The sequence below is a fragment of the Macrotis lagotis genome, chromosome X, assembly GCF_037893015.1.
Source record: "Macrotis lagotis isolate mMagLag1 chromosome X, bilby.v1.9.chrom.fasta, whole genome shotgun sequence".
NCBI classification, from domain to species: domain Eukaryota; kingdom Metazoa; phylum Chordata; class Mammalia; order Peramelemorphia; family Peramelidae; genus Macrotis; species Macrotis lagotis.
The window spans coordinates 546843993-546865610 of record NC_133666.1 but is presented as its reverse complement, the minus strand read 5'-3'; the positions used below and the strand labels follow the sequence as shown (position 1 = coordinate 546865610).

The 21618-nt window shown below is 39.4% G+C and overlaps 2 protein-coding genes across 14 annotated transcripts in view; one reads left to right on the top strand and one right to left on the bottom strand.

Moving 5' to 3' along the window:
* RBM12B (RNA binding motif protein 12B) overlaps window positions 1–21618 on the top strand; it is a 63038-nt gene that overhangs the window by 19155 nt on the left and 22265 nt on the right. For 4 of the 11 annotated variants that reach the window (XM_074200176.1, XM_074200179.1, XM_074200174.1 and 1 more), the window contains 2 exons: window positions 9112–9168; window positions 9817–12795. The exons of 1 other annotated variant lie outside the window; for it this stretch is intronic. In XM_074200176.1, the coding sequence (XP_074056277.1) occupies window positions 9112–9168; window positions 9817–12083 (2324 nt within the window). In that variant the 3' untranslated portion in view covers window positions 12084–12795. Of the gene's footprint in view, window positions 1–4409; window positions 4428–5917; window positions 6120–6834; window positions 12796–21618 lie in introns of those variants that run through there. 6 more of the 11 variants (XM_074200172.1, XM_074200180.1, XM_074200181.1 and 3 more) reach the window with 6 other exon arrangements.
* The window catches only part of CIBAR1 (CBY1 interacting BAR domain containing 1), a 41292-nt gene continuing 33576 nt past the window's right edge, over window positions 13903–21618 (bottom strand). For 2 of the 3 annotated variants that reach the window (XM_074200184.1, XM_074200183.1), the window contains 2 exons: window positions 20416–20535; window positions 13903–15771 (listed from right to left, as the gene is read on the bottom strand). In XM_074200184.1, coding sequence (XP_074056285.1) covers window positions 15682–15771; window positions 20416–20535 — 210 coding nt within the window. In that variant the 3' untranslated portion in view covers window positions 13903–15681. Of the gene's footprint in view, window positions 15775–20415; window positions 20536–21618 lie in introns of all 3 variants that reach the window. The other variant, XM_074200182.1, reaches the window with a different exon arrangement.

Below are 21618 nucleotides of genomic sequence, written 5' to 3'. Positions count from 1 at the left end.
TAGCTAGTACCAGATAGTCTTAATGATCGTCAGTTTATAATATATTTTTAGATCTGGCACAGCTAGGCTACCTCCCTTTGCATTTTTTTCCCATTAATTTCCTTGGTATTCTTGGCCTTTTGTTCCTCTGGATGAATTTTGTTACTAATTTTTCTAGTTCTGTAAAATTGTTTTGGTAGTTTGATGGCACTGAATAGGCAATTCAATTTAGACAGAATTGTAATTTTTGTTATATTAGCTCGGCCTACCCATAAGCAGTTTACATTTTTTCCTGTTCTTTAAATCTGACTATTTGTAGAAAAAATATTTTGTGATTGTTTTCATATAGTTTCTGTGTTTATCTTGGAGTATTTTATATTACCTACAGTTACTTTAAATGGAATTTCTCTTAGCTCTTGCTGTTAGGCTTTGTTGGTTATTTTATATCCTGACTGCTAAAATTGTTTCAAGTAGCTTTTTAGTTGATTTTCTAGGGTTCTTTAAGTATACCACTATATCATCTGCAAAGAATAAATTTTATTTCCTTATTGCCCATTCTAATTCCTTCAATTTCTTTTTCTTTATTACTAATAATAATTATAATAACATTTCTAATACAATATAATAATGGGCATCTTTGTTTCATCTGTGATTTCTATTATATACAATGCTTGCTGTTGATTTTAGATAGCTATTGCTTATCATTTTAAGGAAAACTCAATTTATTCTTCTGCTTTCTAGTGTTTTTAATAATTCCATGCATTCAGGAAGTTTTCTTTATATTCATAATATTTGCAGAGTACTGTGCTAGGTAAGGGAAGGTACAAAGATCAATCAGACGTGGTCCTTCCCATCCTGGGGCTGATAATCCAGGAGAAAAAAAATAGTTTGTGGAAATATGAGATACAATTAAATCACATTATCTCACTAGGCAGTTCTAGATGAAACTGTAAGGTTGACAACAAAAGAAACAAAAATAGAACACATACAAAGCATTTCTATAACAGCATGCTTCATTATTAGCAATGGAACTGCCAGTTTTGTACTCTAACATCTCATACTACTGTGGAAAGATTGGTGTCACCATTTAAGATTGAGAGTTGGTGAAAGTGAATGAATTCACACTTAGCCCTGGAGTTTTTTTTTTTAATTTTAAGGCAATGGGGTAAAGTGACTTGCCCAAGTTCACCCATCTAGGCAATTATTAAGTATCAGAGGCTAGTTTTGAACTCAGGTCCTCCTGACTCCAGGACCCATGCTCTCTTCACTGCACCACCCAGCTGTCCCTAACTCTCGAGTTTTAATACCATTCAGGATTTATTATATAAATCAGCCAAGTTTACAAATAAAACTTTTCTCCTGAAGAGTCAGTAAGCTGCTAGAAGACAGGTTGAATAACAAAGGACTAGGTGAGGTGATTGAGGGAGAGAGAGAAAGAGAAAAAAGTTGAGCTGAGTGTGAGGAGAGACAACAACAAGTGAGTTGGGCCACATGGTTCTCCAGCAGGCCTAGGGTGAGAGCACATGGCACTAGCTTAGAAAGAGAAAGAGAAATCGCCATCCTTTTAGGGTGACTTAAATACACATCTGTAGTGGGTTGGACCAGGGTGGCACTTGGGGAGAGGTCCAGCCCCTGACTCCAGGTATTCTCCAATAGGCAAACTACGTGCTGGTCTTTCCTTTCCCAAAGTCCAACATTGTCACACCAGGGTAAGCTTGACCCATCAATGACAGCATGGTCAAGACTGGAAGCTGGAAGGTGGAGGAGGGGGAATGAGTGAAATTATGTGTAACAATGGAGTCACTTTGAAGGATAGGAGTCAATTCACATCTGATCAGGGTCCATGCAGCCAAGGGAGCCCTCAGACAGTTACAAATAACATTTTAAAGCAGACAGATATTTCTCCTACATACACATATTTTTCCTTCTACACATTCCCCACTCAGAATTTGTGTAAAAGACCACAAAGTTTGTTTCCAACCACAACATCTATGTAGGTAACTCCTTGAATCAGTACTCAAAGAAACTAAATGAGGAAGTAAAAAGAATCCTTAAAGATAAAGATGAGATAGTAAGTAGATTTGACCAGTCATGAGGAAATCTTTGCTAGAGGTGAGGTTTTAGTGTGTTATGTGTAGGATAAAAAGGTTTAAGCATCAAAATTCTTTAAAAAAGAAGCAACTGAGTAATTAGAGTTATGTGTTAGTATTACTACCAGAGAAAGACAATCAAAAATATGGCACTTTCATCCATTTAACATTTTTATGAGAATAATCTATGTACATACTCAGAGTATCCTTGATTAACATATGAGAAAGGAATTCACAGGCTTTTATTATATTCTATAGTAGACCCACATTTTCAAAATCACACATTGAATTAAAATTCCCTAAGATTTATTTCTTCTTGATTATAAAGAGGAATTTTTTATCTGATTAATTAAAGAACTTTAAACCTGTAAGTCTTTAGTGTATACCTTAAAATACCCAAGATTCCTTGGTAGATGTAACTGAAAAAGCAATTCTACTTGATCTTCTAGTTATCAGTATCAAAGACAACATAAAACAGGGAGATATATATTTGCTAAAGGTGTTCACCATTATCCTGGAGTATATCATGAGTGTTCCTTTGGGAAGAAACATTTCCCTTGGGTGATCAGATCCTCCAAAAGTTTATGGAAGATGAACTGATTACATTGAGTTTTGAAATGCTACATATGTATCCTTCTAAATGAGATGACACTCAATGAAATACTGACCTTACGACCCAGGAGGAAAGAAAAATTTAAAAAGACTATTGTTCAGATAGTAGCACTAAATCACCTGACCATTTATATTATTTCTTTGGTATGAATGTCTTGGACAAACCCTACAGATGGACAATGAATTGTTCAGTTGTTTCAGTTGTCTAATTTTTTGAGATCCTATTTGTTTCTTTTTGGCAAAGATACTGGAGTGGTTTGCCATATCCTCCTTCAGCTCATTTTAGAGATGAGAAACTGGAGGAAATAGGGTTAAGTGACTTTCCTAGGGTCACCCAAGTAAATATTTGAGGTCAGATTTGGACTGATGAAGATAAGTCTTCCTGACTCTAGGTTTAGCAATCTATCCACTGTTACCTGGCTGCAAAGCAAGATGTATACAGGATTTATACTTAATAGAGAGATGGCCCTTGAATTAAGAAGGACTGGGACAGACTTGTTGTAAAAGAACAGAATTTTAGTTGGAACCTAAAAGCCAAGGAAATCAATTAATTTGGAATTGAAAAGAGAGGACCTTCCAGGCCTGGGGACAGCCAAGAAAGGCCTGGAGTGGAGAGAAGTGAAGTATTTTATTTGAGGAATAGCCATGACTGAATTAGAGTAGATTGTGGGGTAAAAATATATAAGAAGAAAGGAAAGGTAGGAGGGTGTTAAATGATGAAGGGCTTTGAATGATAAATAGAGCATTTTTAATTTGATACTGGAGGTCACAGCTTGCTATTGCAATTGCTGAATGGGGGAGGGGGGTCACATGGTCAGAATCCACAAGGCCTGAGATGGGGGCCTGCACCACGGGGATGGTGGGATCGCAGGAAGGAAGGGGGTGGATTTGAGGGCGTGGATTTGAGAGACCGAGCAAAGGTGAAACTGATAGATTTGGGCAACAGATTGGGCTGGGGACGGCAGCCAAAGGAGCGAGAGGCAGCGAGCACTGGAGGATGGCACTTAGGTTAGAAGCCTGTGGGACTGAGATGGTGCTACACTCTACAGAACTGGGAAAGATAGGATTTGGGGAGGATTAAGGGGGAAGATTGCTGTTGTTCTTCACTTTCCTGGGTAAATTGGATTTAAGTGAGGCAGAGCTGCACAAAGTAGTCAGCCCCACTCTCTATTTTTGAGTTATCTAAGTTCAGTGGCAAGACAAAAGTCAAGCTGACTGGTGATGGCCAGGATGCAGTGAATGACCTTGGTATCTTGATGTTTGACCAAGCTCTAAGAATTCCACTTGTTCCTCTTTTTCTTCTCATATTTGTGGGTGTTCTGCCTAAAAGCCTGGTAAGATTTCTTGGGGTTTAGAAACTCAAATCATTCTGGTTCTCCTTGATTAGTCAACACTGGATCCCAGGCTTTCTTGGTCAGTTTTTAGGCCCTGATTGGTTCAGAGTAAATGTAAATAGCAACTGTTTCTGTTTTGGTCAGAAACTCTGAGGGTCTTACCCTTTTAAATTGAATTTTTTTTTACTTGATTTGGTCTCTCCAAGAGTCTTTTTGCTTATTTTCTTTCTTACTGCCTTTTTTTCCCCCCGTGAAGAAGCTGAAAGGAGGGGTAGGAATGGGTGGGACCAGTACCCCGCTCTTAAGAATGGGGGTGATGAATCTCTGCACCTGAAGGATGGTGTAAGGGGTGTCAGTTTCAAAGGTGTTTATCTCTGCAGAATGGTGATCAGCTTCAGGAGCCCTCATGGAGGTGAGTCCCCCAGGTGCCCTTCTTAAATGGTGGGGGATCTAGGGGAACTTTTCAACCTTCAGCCTCCTCCCTCTCCGAGAGAGAGAGAGAGAGAGAGAGAGAGAGAGAGAGAGAGAGAGAGGAGAGAGGGGAGATAGAAGAGATAGGAGAAGAGAGAGAGAGGGAGGAGGGAGAGAGAGAGGGGAGATAGAAGAGAGGGAGGAGAGAGTGAGAGGAGAGAGGAGGGAGGGAGAGAGAGAGAGAGAGAGGAAAGAGGAGAGAGGAGAGATAGGAGAAGAGAGAGAGAAGAGTGAGAGGAGAGGGAGAAGAGAAAAAGAGAGAGAGAGGAGAGAGGAGTGATAGGAGAAGAGAAAGAAGAGAGGGAGGAGAGAGAGCGAGAGGAGAGAGAGAGAGAGAGGAAAGAGGAGAGAGGAGAGATAGGAGAAGAGAGAGAGAAGAGTGAGAGGAGAGGGAGAAGAGTAAAAGAGAGAGAGAGGAGAGAGGAGTGATAGGAGAAGAGAAAGAAGAGAGGGAGGAGAGAGAGCGAGAGGAGAGAGAGAGAGAGAGGAAAGAGGAGAGAGGAGAGATAGGAGAAGAGAGAGAGGGAGAAGAGAGAAGAGGGAGAGAGGAGAGCGAGAAGAGAGAAAGAGAGAGGAGAAGAGAGAGAGAGAGGAGAGAGAGAAGAGAGAGAGGAGAGTGGAGAGAGAGAGAGAGACTGAGACTCGGGGTCAAGAGTTCAGAGGAGGTTTAAATTAGAGTTGAATTCCTATTGCAAAACACTCACTCTGAGGAGTCATGGAGTAGACAGGTGAGAAGTGGTGGAAGGACCTGGACTCCCGCCAGCCAGCTGGGGTGGAGGCGAGGTGGGAGGAGCTCTCCAAGTCTAAGCCTCACTTTCTCCAGTCAAAGGGAGGGAAGGGCCGAGGGCCGGGGCCGGGGCCGGGGCCGGGGCCGGGGCCTGAGAGGAGGCGCGTCACAGAGTTGAATGGGTCTCACAGAATTGCGCGTTTCTGGGGCTTGTGCTCCAGGGGTGAGGAGCAGAGGCTGCCGAGGAGGTGCGGGTTCCCCAGCCGAGGCTCTTCTCCGCTTCCCTCATTCCTGGTCTCTCCTCTGCTGCCTCCTTCCTCCCTCCGCTCCCCAGGTGGGTTTTATGGGCTTACGTGCCCCCCGCTGGGGTGTCGGGCTTCGCTTCAAGCTTGCTTTGCGTGCCAGCGCTTGGCGAAGTGCCCGGCCCGTGGAAGGCGCTCTATACGAGTGAACAGACTGACTTTCTAAGCCTTCGCTCTTTCCCCTAAATTTCCGGGAGGCGGAGAGACGGACAGACAGACACGCACACAGACGCGGCGCCTGCGCAGCCGTCACGGAGTAGAGGAAAGGCACGTTTCCTTGAGGGGAAAAAAAAAAGTTTCCCGAGTTGGGCGGCCGTGTGCGCGTGCGCCGCGGCTGGCCGGGCGCAGGGGCGGGCGCAGGGGCGGGCGCAGGGGCGGGCGCGAGCGCGGAGCGGGGAAGGCGCATGAGCGGACCAACTGCGAGTCGGTTTGTCCGGAGACCCCGGGAGGGGGAGGGGGAGGCGCCGCCGCCATTTTGTCGTAGGCTCGCTCCGAGTGGGAGCTCCCCCCTCCCTGCTTTTCTTTTCGTTTTTCCTCGGGACGCGGTGGCGGTGCGGATGGAGACCCCCGGGGCTCGGCTGCGGGCCTGAGGCGCGGAGCCGCGGTGTGTGTGTGGCCGGGTGTGGAGGAGCTGCGCGGCGGGCTCCGGGAGGGTGGGAGGGCCCGGGCCGGCGGGGGGCCGGGGCCGGGCTGGGGCCGGGGCCGGGCTGGGGCCGGGGCCGGGCCGGCTGGCCCAGGCAGGCTCGCCCGCGCCGGAGGCGGCGACGGCGGCGGCGGCGGCGCGGGGCAGCCACCGCCGCCGCTCCCGCACCCGAGCGCCGGGCCGCGCGGCCTCCCCGGGGCAGAGCCGCCTCCGTGCCCCGGCCGGGGCCCGGCCCCCCAGGGGCGCGGGGGGACGGAGGGAGCCGGCCCGGGGGGGGCCCGGGGGACGGCGGCGGAGCCCACCCGGCGACTCGCTTGGCAATGCGGACGGACCCTCGCGGCACCGGGCGCTAGAAGCCCCGGAGGAGCCCCCCGAGGAGGACGCAGTGAGGCCACCCCGTGCGCCCCTGGAAGCCAGCGCCTCCGCTCCTCCCTCGTGTCCGCCGGAGAGCGCGGCCCCGGGCGGCCAGAGACACCCGGACCGAGCGTGGCCGCGGGCCCGGGCCGTAGTCGTCACGGCTGGAAGTCCGCCCGGGGGTTCCAAAGGAACGCAGAACGGGGCTGCCGCCGGCGGCGAGGCCGGACGGCCTTGGCCGCCGCGCCCGGGGCTGCCGGGGCCCGGGCCGGGCCGGGCCGGAGCGGGCCCGGGGCTCCGCAGGCTCGCTGGGGCCTCGGCCTCGGCCGGCTCTGTAGGCTCCGGACTCGGTCGCAGCGGAGTTCACGTTGTCGGTCGCTGGCCCGCCCGCCCGGAGACTGAGCCTGGGGAGGGGCCGGGCCCGGCCCGGCTGAGACGACCCCTAAAGTAGGCAGACTTGAATGGAAACTTCTCCGCTTAGTGTCCGGAGTGCCTTGTGTTACTGGCCTTTGGTGTGAGGGTAGCCACCGGCACGGGCATGTCATCCAAAGATGAAATTTGGTGATTCGACAGACTTTGGGAAGTTTGCCTCTGCATGTGCTTGGTTAGTCTGCTAGACGGGTTTCACTGGAGAGTGAGAATTTTGCCTTTTTCCCCACCACGGTCAAGATCAGCATGTTTTCGTGAAACTGATTAGAATGTTAAAATGGCTTCGTGCTGTTAACATCGGTGTCTTTAGAGATGGTTTTAAACCAATGACTTTTGCCCTCAGCCTTTAATTTTCTTTTATATCTGTAGGGAATATCAAAAAATGCTTTAGGAAACTGATTTTACTTTATAATAGTCACATTTTTACCTTTCTTCAGGCATACAGGTGTGATCATAAATGTTCTAGAGTTAATACTGTTTTCATTTGTTTTAATCATTTAAAAAAGTTTTCTGGACTTTGTGTTGCATAGGAAATTCTGTGGTTATGCATAGACCCAGTGCCAGAGAAACTTGCTTAGAGTGTTTATAGCTACTTTCAGTTCTTTTTAAAAAGAAAAGATTAGTGGTTTTTCCCAGAAGATTTTTCTTGGTGGCTACATAGTTACAGTAAACTTCATTAATTTGAAATTGATCCTAATTCCTGACAAAGACTTGAGTTAAAGATTTTTGAAATGAAAATTTTAAGGGGTGAGAGTGTTAATCTCCCTAGTCAAACAGTTTTGAAGTTTTAATTTTTTTTAAATATGAAGTTGATTACAGAAGAAGCCTTTTTTGTTTATGAAATAAACATTCAATTGGATTACTTTTGGTTCTGCATGACTTGGAAAGTAGCACTTTTTTAAAAAAAAATCCATAATTTGAATCCTTGATTAATTCAGGCTGCCCTTCCTTTAAACTCCCTTCATTGAGAGTAAGTTTGGTATAGAGTAAGTGCATTGACCTTGGAATAGAAGGCCTGATTTTGATTCTGGCCCTGGCACTTGTGTGACCATGAGAAAGTCACTTCAACCTGCTTGAGTCTCACTTTCTGTAACATTCCATCTTTCAGTCTATGATGGGGATAAAAATACTTTCAGAATTATTGTGAGGAACATTCCATGTAAAGTTGAAGTGATATGCAAATGTGAAATATTCCAAACGAATGTGATGTTACTGTAGTTTTCTTGATTTTTCTATAGTTTATTTAGAACTTTGTGTAAACAATTACAATTTGGTTGTTTTGAAATGAATTAAGATGACATTGTACAGATGCTTGCTGCTTTGTTTGACTGATTTGGTGGGCCGCTGGTATGTAGTGTTTTTTTTAGTTAATCACATTTTTCTGTGTAACAGTACTTGTCTGTAGGAGTTCCAGTCTATATTATGTTCCTATTCAGTACAAGCTCATTTGATTTTAGGGATGGTTTAGAAATTGTTTCAAGGTATTAATGAAGACTTTTTTTTTCCTAAAAGAGATATATGGTGCTTGAAAGTTAGTCGTAATGTATTCAGTGTTTACAAGCCTCCAGATGTTTGGCCAGATTGGATTTGTGGTTTATAGTTATTGATAGAAGGATTTTAGGCATTGTCTTAGGTTTTCTTAGTTCTTTGAATGATTGGACTGTTGCTTTGTTTTGGTTAGTTTCAAAAAGAAGGAAGAAAAAGGAGTTGAATATTTAGTATGATCATATCATGAGCTGGATTTTTGTTCCTTTCATGGATGGAAGTAAGGGAGGGTTTTCCTCCTAAAGGTCTTGGAGATCTTGAGTTTCAGCTATTCATTTGTGGAACAGTTTGATGAGCAATTAATTTCAAGCATGTTTTCACCATTTGCTGACCTCAATTCTCATTTTATATTTTCTTTTCTACTTCTAAAATGGAGTCAATCAGATTACTTGAAAAAAATTTTAAGCAAAGGCACAGTATGTGTGGCTTTTTTGCTGAAGGAGACCTGATTTGCCCTTGGAACAAAGAAGAATATTTTATAAAAATGTGCCCATAATTTGGTTCCTTACAGTGCTTCACTATTGTGTTATAGCCACTGAAATGGACAATCTACAGTAATCTGGCATTGTTTAAGACAAAATACAGATGGAGCAGGCATTAATTATGTTTCATTTTCTTTCCACAGTTAAGTTGGTTTTACAGAATTATCAGGTCTTCGAGAAAAAAAAAAATAAACAAACAGGTAAGCTGTCTAGAGCGTAATGCTTTTCACTGAGCCTTGTCAAAAATCATGGCTTTTCTCACAGAACTCTACCCGGAAAAATAGAATTGTACACCTGGGTACTCATGGCTTCTGCTCTTTATGTCTGATCTACAGTGCGCCATTGCTAGGTAGTTTTACATTGGTGAGCAGAAATCATCCAATAGAACTTGTCTGAGAACAAAATTCATCATGGCTGGTGAATTATTTTAATTCTAAAGTTTTTATTTTTGTCTTTTAATATTCAAGACTTTTTAGTGCAAGAGAGATTTCTAAGTCAAACTAATAAGAGTTTGGTCTTGGTATGAAGCAGCAATTGGCAGGCTGAAGCCATGCCATGGAAGATTTGATTTTTTTTCTTTTTTTCTTTTTGGCATTTGGATTGTGCAGGGCAGGTGATATGGGATGTTTCTTTGAGGAAGAAGTTGCTTTTCCTTTTTTTTTTTAGTTGGGATAAAGTTCTTCCCATGATTTCTAAAGAATAAGATAGGATCAATATGTTTTGTGAACTTGAGTCTTGCTTTCATTCATAAATCTTGAATGAGACAGAAACTAGTAATTAAAGGTTTAGTTTGTGCTAAGATATTATAAAAGTAAGACTTGCTATTATGTGTACCTTTTTGTCTGCAGGTCATTATTGGCTGTGGTTTGAGCTCAGCATGGCTGTAGTCATCCGTTTACAGGGGCTTCCTGTTATTGCGGGGCCTGTGGATATTCGTCACTTCTTCTCGGGATTGAATATTCCTGATGGAGGAGTGCATATAATTGGAGGAGAAATTGGGGAGGCTTTTATTATTTTTGCAACAGATGAAGATGCGCGACGGGCCATGAGTCGGTCAGGAGGGTTTATCAAGGACTCCCCTGTAGAGCTTTTTCTTAGCAGCAAGACAGAAATGCAGAATACCATAGAAATGAAAAGAAAAAGATTTGATCGTGGAGGAAGAGAACTGATATCAGGCTCCAAAAGACCAGGATCTAGTAGTTCTGGTGCATCAGGGGTTGGCAGCCTATCTAATTTAGTTGAGGCTATTAAGAAAGGAATAAATAAACCTGGCTATGATCCCTCAGATGATCCAGAGGCTGGTTTTCATACCAATGGTACGAGACATGGTATTATGGGGCCAAGAAAAGAAACACGTATGTTCAAGTCAGATAACCGTTACTTGTTTTTACGTGGTTTGCCGTACTCAGCGACTGAAGATGAAGTACGTGCTTTCTTTCCTGGATTATGTGTGGATGGAGTCATTTTACTAAAACATCCGACCGGCAGAAATAATGGTGATTGCTTGGTAAAATTTGCTACATCTCATGATGCTTTAGGAGGGCTTCAACGTCATAGACATTACATGGGCTCAAGATTTGTTGAAGTTAGTCCAGCTTCAGAGCAACAATGGATTGACTGTGGTGGTAGTATAGATATAAAGGATGAAGTTCATTTCAGAAGTGAAGAGCGTTCTCCACAGAGAGGAATAAATGATGCACATTCAAAAAAACGATCGCGATCAAAATCCCCTAGAAGAGTGAAAAGACGCTCTCGTTCTCCTCACAAATATGGATTTTATGTTCACTTAAAGAATCTGTCACTAAGTGTTGAGAAGAGAGATATAAAAAATTTCTTTAGAGATACTGATCTGGCCAGTGACCAGATTAAATTTTTGTATAAGGACCAGAAGAGAACAGGATCTGCCTTTGTGATGTTCAAGACATTGAGAGACTATAATTCTGCTCTCGCCTTGCACAAATTTATATTGTTTCATCGTCAAGTTCTTATTGATCCTATATCTAAAAAAACAATGCTGAAATTCATTGAATGTTATGAAAAGAAAAGATCGGGGTCAGTGGGGAGAGAACGACCTGGGCATATTCCAGAAAAAAACTACCGGGAAGGACATTCTGGCCCAAAGTTGTGCATATATATAAGAAATTTTCCATTTGATGTCACAAAAGTTGAGGTGCAAAAGTTCTTTGCCGGGTTTTCTATTGATGAGGATGATGTTTACTTGCTTTATGATGACAAAGGAGTCGGTCTGGGAGAAGCGTTGGTGAAATTTAAATCAGAAGAACAGGCAATGAAAGCTGAAAGTTTAAACCGACGAAGGTTCTTGGGAACAGAGGTATTACTAAGACTAATCTCTGAGGAACAAATGCAGGAGTTTGGTGTGAATATTTCATCAGTCCCAGGTGAGAAAATGCAAGATCATTCTCAGACAAGAGATAGAGATGAACATTCCCACTCAGTTGATACGCAAGGACTGTCTGTACATTCATTCGGCCCTCCTGGAAAATTCCGGCATCCCCCAGAGGATTTTCGACAACAACCTGACAATTTTCGGCATCCTCCAGATGATTTCCGGCATCCTCCAGACAGACACCCTCCAGATGATTTCCGGCACCCTCCAGACAGACACCCTCCAGATGATTTCCGGCACCCTCCAGACAGACACCCTCCAGATGATTTCAGGCAGCCGGATAATTTTAGACCACCACCTGATGATTTCATGTGCCCACCTGATGATTTCAGAGGTCCTCGTCCTTTCATGAATTTTGGCCCTCCTGAAGGTGAACCTTTTGGCAGGTTTGATTTTGGAAACAATAACATGGGAGGCTTTCCAGAGGGAAGATTTATGTCTGATCCCAATTTCAATTGTGGCTCAGGTAGAGTAACTCCTATTAAAATAATGAATCTTCCATTTAAAGCAAATGTCAATGAAATCTTGGACTTTTTCCATGGTTATGGAGTCATACCAGAATCAGTTTCAATACAGTATAATGAACAAGGATTACCATTAGGGGAGGCCATTGTTGCAATGGTAAACTATGATGAGGCTATGGCTGCTATTAACGACCTGAATGACAGACCAGTTGGCCCACGTAAAGTTAAACTGATTTTACTCTAGAGGCTACTTGTAAATTGAAGTTCCCCCTCCCCCCCACAGTATTGGTGCAGCAAAATGCATTTGTATAAAAAAGTGTTTATTTTTAATTACCAACACCCCCCCCCTTCCCCCTCACCTTTAATTTTGACAGTTTCTGTGAACAGAGCAAGTTGTAAATAGTGGAATGTTTAGATCATTTTCATAAGGTTTTTTTTTGTGTGTATGTATATGTGTGTGCGTGTGTGCGTGTGTGTGTGCAAATTGCCATCTAACTTTTTTAAATTTTCAACTTCATTATGCTTTTATTCTTTGACAGTGGAAGATAGCACTAATCCTCTAAATGATTTATGTAAATTGCATAGTTTAACTTCAAGAATTGAAAAGTAGAGTTGTAATGTATTTGGGAAAAGGGAAATTTTAATTCTTCCTTTCCATAGTCCATAGTATCTTTATACAAATGTTTAAGAAACTGTTACATGATTTATGAGGTATAACATTTTCAGTTCTTACCTGATTGTACAAATACAATTCCCTAACCACCACATGGGATAATACTGTATTTAGTCCATGTTAAATATTTCACAGTGGACAGAATGTAAACTTGAAAATTTCTTCTGTGAAAATCTTATTAGACTTGTTAAATTGTTTCATATGTTCACAGGAATTCATAAAGTTTCCATGTTCATTACTTTACAGAATTAAAAAAAATAAAGATACAGCTGAATGGACCAACTATTCAGTGTTTACTTGTGTTTGTATAAAAATGAAGGGGAGAAAACTCTACCAGCTTGGTATTTGGGGGGATTTTTTAAATGAATATGCTCAAATAGTTTACAAGTAGATAGGATCAGATATTCCTAGTGTATAAACACTATTGTTCCTCACAGTATTATCTGACAAAATTTTTAAGATGCCTTGATTTATATTAATTTTAGGCATAAGTCTGATGTATAAAAAAGTATTAGGAACTCTCTGGGAACAGAGAAGAAATAGTGAAGGAATAGACTCAGCCAGAGTGGACTCAGGGCTACATGGCAGTTTATCTAATTAATATTTGTCATTTCTAGTTTACAAATAGATGTGTTTAGATGATACTGGTGTGTATGTATCTATCATGGAATACCATGAGGTAAAATAATTTGCATAAAGTCACAACTACAATTGATGGTAGGGTAAAGACTTAAGCTGGCCATTCATGATCCTATTTACAGCATGTTGCTGTTTCCCAAAAAAGGCAAACATTAAAAACACATTGCAAAGTTTTGCAATTATTTGATGCATTACATTTCAGTACATACTTGAATTTCCCCCTGTAATTCTAAAATGCATATGATTTTAATGTTTTACTTTCAAAAATACATTTAAAATATCCTTTGATTTTTAGAAAATGTCACATGAATTTCTTTATCAGTATTTGGACTGGTCACTTAAAAATTTATTAGTAGGTCTTCAACCTATAAATTGCTCTTATATTCTATTTTTAATGATACCTATAATACACCTCTACAGCTTACTTCCTTATGAAGATTATTATTTTTTTTTTTTGCAAGGCAAGAAGTGGCTTGCCCAAGGCCACACAGCTCGGTAATTAAGTGTCTGAGGCCGGTTTTGAACTCAGATACTACTGACTCCAGGGCTTGTACTCTATCCACTGTGCCACCTAGCCACCCCATTATTTTAACCATTTAAGGTTTTCCTAAAAGGGGGTTGTACTAAGATTATTTTTCAACTTTAAAGTTCTGTAATTGTAATTTTTCTGTGGGTTTTTAATATGCAAGGATTTTCTCTCCTACTATAAGAATAAATTTACTTGTGCTCTTATCAAAGACCTGGGTTTGGATTCTATATACTCTGAAAAAAAAAAGCCTGCTTTAAGTGACATATAGAACTAGTTATGTCCAATTAAATTTTTCCTCCCAGCATTCTGTTGAGTGGCAGACAGTGGCATAAACTTGCCAGAAAATTTAAAGCAGTTATTTTGTTAAATCTATTTTTAAGCAAAAGAGCAAAGGTCATAGTGATGGCACAATTTTTTAGTGTCTAACAGATCTTTAAACTGCAGTAATGTACTCCTTTAAGTGAATGTTAGGATTTTTTTTTTTTTACCATTGGTATTTTATAACACAAGGACTTGGCAGAAGTTTCATTTGCACCAACTTAACATCCTTAGGAAAAATCGTTTTGAAAAAATACTAATTTAACCTTTTAAATAATGCCAGGAACCTGAGTGTAATCATTATTCAGTCTTTTCCAGTTCTCAACATTTCTATTTAGAAATAATTTTCTGAGGTAACTTTTTATCCTCCAATGAACCAGATTCTGATTAGAAAAAAAAGGAATTGATCAGAATTTTGAGGCACTAGTTATTTCAAAAATAACAGAATAACTCAATAAAGCCCCATATGTTCATAAGAGTCTAAAATTCATTCTTGATGTTTTACGTAATTTTTTAATGGACAGTTAATGGACAATTTTTTAATATACACTCCACTATTAGAAGAGAATCTCATATATTTAGTTCTTCACATTAGATTGTTTCAACTTAAAACATTTTTATAGTGGTATATTAAAAATGTGAATGATTATATAATTTGGAAGCAGTAATACTATTTTTAATAAATCACAAAATCACAAGTTTCTGTAAAGTCTTTATTTTTATATGTTATAGTTGATTTTCTAGTATTTAAAGCAAATAAATTTCACAATTAGTAAAATATGCTTGTCTGAATCAATGAAACATGAAGATTACAAATGTTTTCTCAGAAGGAAATAAATCTAGAAATGAAAAAATGTCAGACATACCAAAATCCTGTGATTTTATATGTCTCCAACCTGATATTTCTGGGTACAAGAATCAGTAAGAATAAATTTTAATATTTAGAAATCTTAATACAGCATCAGACTTTTATTTTACTCTAGTGGCTTGTGCCTCCTATGGGTTCTCTAAAGTCAGGATCACACATAATAATTGCTATTTGAAATTCATGAAGGCTGCCCCTTTTAACTTCATTTTTTATGTAATATATAAAAATAAATCAATTTCTTTAGCCTTCTAATTTTGCTTATTAAATGCCCTTTGACTACTAAAGGTATCAAGTAGGTAGAACTGACTTGGCAAATGATGAAGAATCCAATTTTTGTAATTGGTAATAACTTCATTTAAGTACTTTATGGAATGGTATTTGTCAGAAGGATTCTGAAGGAATTCTAACGTTTTAATGAAGGCATAAAAACAACATACATACAAAACAGATAGTGATAACATACAAAAACAAAAGGGAAGAGATATAGTTTTGGCAACTGCCATATTTGTCATTGAAAAAATAGCTTTCAAGATAATTTAAATACTATAACCTTGGTAAAAGAAACTACTGCTATGTTTTAAAATTTTATTTTAGCCATTTAATTTTGGGGCTACAGAAATTTCCTTTAAATCACATTCTATTCCTCAGCCATTTACTTTTTAAAACTTTAGAATTGTTAATGATGTGTATACACACATATATGTATATGTTAGCTTTGTTGCCTAGTTTTTACATTTTAATGATTGATCTAAATTGAACAATTTAATTGAAGTCTTGATGATTTTTAAGGATACTGTTAAAAAGCAGGAAAAAAATTAATTTTCTTCCTCTGTAACTTCTAACTCATCATCTTCATCATCCTCTTCATCATCTTGTTGATCTTTTCTTATCCGAGCTGTGGGAATCTGCTAAAAAGTGAAATTTAACATAAATCATTTATTTTTTAAACTTAATACTAAGCTGTATTTTTTAGGATCCTTGAACTTTAAAAGGGGTATAACTTCGTGATGAAATGAACTGAAACTCATGAAACATGAAAAATGTGAAGTTATCACAAAGGGCTTTGTGGTTTCTGGGGCAAAAGCATTAAGGTTCTGCCTTGACCAGGAAGAAGATATGTGAAAAAAAGGATGGTTTTTATTTTGTTCTAATGAAATATTTTTGTAGATTTCACTACATTTAATTCATTACTGAAGACTTGGAATGAAGACATGCCACCAGAAGCAAACAAAACATTAGAGGTTTACTGTTTTCAAAAAAGTCTCAATCTTTTAAAAATTAAAAAAATCTTATAGCACATTATAAAATGTCAAATCATGTATTGAGATATGCTAAAGAGACTAAAATAGAGATAATATAGATTTAAAAATCAGTATCCAGGCCTTAATTTTGTGCTTGTTAAGACTGCATGATACTAAATTTCAAATCTTTTGTGTTTTTAATATAAAAATCACCAAACAATACAAACCTTCCAACTCACTTGTTTTTTGGATGTGGAATCTGATTTTATTGGTATTGGTAACTCCCATCAAAACTCTATACACATATATAATCTGGCATATAAATTCACTGACTTGCCTGCCTTCTAAATTTAAAATGACTTTTAACATACGTGTGTGTGTGTGTGTGTGTGAGAACATTTTCACATACTCCTCTGTTAGACTGGGAGCAAGGAACATACTTTACTTTGTAGCTCTACCAATTGGCCCACAGAAGGCACTTTTTTATTGACCTAACATTTTATAGGGTTGTCTCTAGTTCTCAATTGCCCATGAAGACTTTATCTCACTTTTTCCTGTTTTTGAGTCTGTCACACTGGCTCTCAAAGCAATTTTTAAAAAGAAATATTAATAGAGAACTCAAAGTGGGTCCCCCACCTGTCTTTAGTTCTCCTATTTGGACACCCAAATTTTGACAAATATTAATGTTTTCCATGCACTAGGGATGAAGACAAAAATGAGAATAAGTACTTCTCCTTCATGAGCTTTTATTCTGTGCTATGATGTTGATGTTTGTCCTTCATCCTTGAAGACCATGACACCAGGAGATGTCATGACAAGCACATGTAATGGGTATGAGTGAGGGGGTGCTGTGCTAAGTCAGCAGCCTCACTTTCTCCTCCAAAACCATCTGGATCCAGTGTCAGGAGATAATGAGTCAAGGAAACTGAGATGGCCCTGCATGTGAGGCAATTAGGGTCAAGTGACTTGCCCACGATCATACAGTCAAGTGTCTGAGACTGGATTCGAACTCCTGTCGAACTCCTGTCTGCCACTCCATAGAAGGCCAGGCCTCTGTGCACTGTGCCACCTAGCTGCCTGGTGGTACTATAAAAGAGAACAGTACAACTGGGGAATGAACCACAGAGGCACTCTAAATTGTATTTCAAATTTGGGGGAAGATTAATTCATGTCACAACCAATTTATTCCTTTTTTAGAAGCCCTATAATGTCATAGACCCAGTTTTTTTCCCTTGGCCTAGGAGTTGTTAACCTGTGTTTTTTTTTTTTAATTTGGTTTTCTTTGTTGTAATTCCATATCCTTCATTTTGCATTAAAACTATATTACACATACAACATAAAAGTTGTTTTTATATTAAAAATGTCATTCTGACCAGACTTCCTGAGTTGACACCAAGAAATGCTAAGAACTACTGTTACAGTCCATTTCACTGAAGATGCAATAACTTCTATCTCTATTATCAAATGTCCCTGTAGTCTCAATCTTAAGTAGAAACATTGTTGCTACTTTAACTGAAACCTGGCTTTCTTGTATCCTTTGCAATATCCAAGTGGAGCTCACTTTAAAATAAGGCCAGAAGGGAATACTCTTTGCTCCCTAATGTAATTTCAGACCATACTGTTGTTTTGAATTTGAAAAAAAAATTATACTTTATTAAGACAAAAATGTAACTGGGCACTTCAAAGTGAACCACAACTATAAAATAAAACAAACATTGGCAACATCCTGACAATGTATTCTTGCACTTTCAAATCCATCATACCTTTTGAGTACATAAGTTTGTTTTTGTTTTTCACCGTTATTCCTCTCAAGTCAAAATTGGTCCAATGTTTTTCCCCTGACTGGTTACTTATAAAGTTCAGAGTTCTTCATAGCCATCATTTCTTCTGATAAATATTGTATATTCCATTACATTCATATACCAATATTTGTTCAGTAATATGATGAAAAGTGCTGCTGTACTCTAAAGACCTTTTTATCTAAATACTTTTTTTTTAGGGTTTTTGCAAGGCAAACAGGGTTAAGTGGCTTGCCCAAGGCCACACAGCTAGCTAATTATTAAGTGTCTGAGGCCGCATTTGTACTCAGGTACTCCTGACTCCAGGGCTGGTGCTCTATCCACTGTGCCACCTAGCTGCCCCTTTTTAAAACTATTCCTTAAAGACTAAATCTTTTTTGATATCATGCAATTTGTTTTTACTATTCTCATTTCTGTGGCTGTCATTTATTGATATCCTAAGTGTCTGTTCTAAATTGTTCTTTCCGCACAAAATTCCAAAGTAAAAATAACCTCAAATTAGAAAGACTGGCCTTCTGACTATGCCTGACTACTCTTTCCCTCAAATTCAGTGTTTTCATCTTTTATCACATAAGTGGTATCTTGACTCCTCAGGGTAGAAATCACTTACTTGAATCTATTCATTAGTACCTCTCCTCCAGAATCTTTCTCTAAGCAGTGATGATCTCTCATTTGTTATCATTTTTTTCATTGATATTTTCCTATATGCTATATAACTCCTGTAATCTAAAAAAACTTTTATGTTTAGCTACTGTCCTATTTCCTTCCCCTCATTGCTAAACTTAAAGAAAACACTTCCTGTGCTCAGTGTTTCTACTTCCTGTAAGCTGATGTCTTATAATCAGGATTCTACTCCCACTATTCTACTGAAATTATGCTCTCCAAGGTCACTAATCATCTTTTTGTTACCAAAAGCATTAAACTGAAAGAACTGTTTGTTACCTTTCCCATTCCTCAGTTCTTGATTTATGCTATTTTGGGCTTGACTGACTTTTTTCACCCTGGATATTTAAATTGGATATTCCATGAATGCTTTAAGCAACAAATCCAAAACAAGTATCTTTCTCCCCAAACCCTGTCCTTTAGCAAACTTTCCTTATTTCTATCAATGGGACTATGTTTTTTTCAGTCGTACAATCTTTTAACTAGGTTGTTATTCTCATTTTCTACTCCCTCACTGCATATGACCAATCAGTTGCCAAATTTTGCTATTTCTACCTCTAAAACATCTGAGCTACTCACACTGCCACCACTTTAGTTCAGATACTCATCATATCCTGCCTAGACTAATGACATTCTAAGTAATATCTCTGCTTCAAGCCTACCCCATTCCAGTATTCAGCTGCCAAAACGATTTTCCCTTAGGATGCAGTCTGACCATTACATTCTCCTACTCAAACTAGTAGTTCTCTATTATCTCTTAGGATAATCTAAAAACTAACTTTTAAAGACCTCTTTCAAGGGGGTCTGTTCTGAACCTCTTTCCCTATAGATTGCATAATCTCATTTATTTCATCTATTTCCTACCTACCTATCCCAAATCTTATGAGGTCAAGACATACTAGACTCGTAAGTCTAAAGTTGATAAGGATTTAAGATGTCATTTGGTATAAAGCTCTCTCACCCCCCATTTTACAGATGAGAAAAACAGAATGGGAGGTAAAAGTGGCATGCCCACAGGCATAAAAAATAAATGGCAAAGTCAAGATCTGAAGGCAAGTACTCTGTCTCCAAATCTGGTGCCATCTCTAGAGTCACCATCACTTCAAACTCATTGTATGCCAAACACAATATTCTTTCTGTGCATCCTTTCTCCTTCATTGTTTCTTGTCTATGATACTACTCTTCAAGCTATCACGGTCAAACCTTGGCATATTTTCTATTCTACATCTAATTGATTAGCAAGTCTTGTACCACTGTACAACCACATCGTTGACTTCTTTATTTCCACTACTTCTGCCTTGCTATCCTCATCAATTTGGTCCTATAATTATTTTTCATATTCCTGCTGGTGTTATGTGCTAAAGGAATCCAGGAAAGTAGGAAGAAAAACCCCCAAAACTTGCTAGGTAAGCCTAAAGTATCTTCAGTTTTTTGGATATTGTGGGAGGAGATAGATTACTGCTCCTGGACCCAGTGGTTTGGTAGTCAACTTTTCTTAGGTAGGGGAAAAGGTCCAATAAGGAATATCAATTGTAGTAGCACCTAATTCAATTCTATGTGAGTCCAGTATTTTCTCTGTGACTATCAGTATTAACATATGGCAAAGGAGGATTCACAATTCTGCAACCAACCAGATTTAGGAACCTAGTTGTAGTTTTTCAAAGAAAAAAATGGAAGCTTTTTTCCAAAATCATGATGGTCATTTAATAGATATACTTTAAAGTGAAGAATTAAGAATCAAATTTATAATAATGTTAATGTTTTTAAGGATTTCAGAACCTTAAAATACTATTTCATTCCATTTTTAATGTATAAAAATTTTACTGATTCTTTGATTTTAGCTTACCTGTCCTGTTCCAGTTACACACTTGGCAGAAATAGATCTCTGAAGAGGGGATTTTGAGTTTGCTCGAACAATATCTAAACGAGTTGAATAGTCAGGTGGATACAGAGAGCTCCGAAAAACCTATACATGGAGTTGAAAATAAAATATCAAATTATGTGTCCTGAGTTGTGGAGCTTCCTTAGAAAACAGTCAATATAGTCATTACTTTAGAGAAAGGCATGAATGATGTATTTTTTAAAAAGGTATAGATGCACTAGATTAAGAATTCAGGGATGGCTAGGTAGCGCAGTGGATAGAGCACTGGCCCTGGAGTCAGGAGCACCTGAGTTCAAATCTGGCCTCAGACACTTAATAATCACCTAGCTGTGTGGCCCTTGGGCAAGCCACTTAACCCCATTGCCTTGCAAAAACTAAAAAAAAAAATCATTTTGGGGGCAGCTAGTTGGCACATTGGCCCTGGAATCAGGAGGACCCGAGTTGAAATCCAGTCTCAGACACTTACTTGCCTAGCTGTGTGACCTTAGGCAAGTCACTTAACTCCCATTATCTTAAATAAATTTAAAAAAATGAAAAAACTTCATTTTGGAAAGATTAAGGTTGAGAGGTTATATTTGGATATTAGAATTATAAATGGTATAATCATTAATGTTCACTGAGCACCTACTAATGCAGGAAATAAACTAGGCCCCTTTAGGGGATACAGATCTGAGTTAGCATGTAGCTTTTAGTAGGGGAAATAAGTACACAAATAATACAGACTTATCCAACAGATAAATTTCACACCTCAAAGGCATCCCTTTGAGCCTGAAAGATTTAGGACACTATAAAGGAATTGCCTAAGCAGCAGGAAAATAGCTGATTGACTCATTAATCTGAAAGAGAGCTGAAAATAAAGATTCAGGAAATATTTATGGCAATAAATATCCTCCTGTAATCCATTAAGGGAGGTTTGTGATGTCTGAAGGTACATTCTAAAATCAATGGTTGATGACACAGGGCAGCTCTTTTCAACAGTGTAGGCTGGGTTGCTCTTTTGCTATAATTTCACCAAAGGACACTGGAAATATTGTAGGAACTTCAAAACTTTTGGCACAAAACCTATTCTAGCTGAATAAATGAAATAATTGATAGACATGATTAAAAATTACAAACAGTTCAACAAAATCACTGAAAACTAAGCTCTCATTAAAATATTAACAGGAA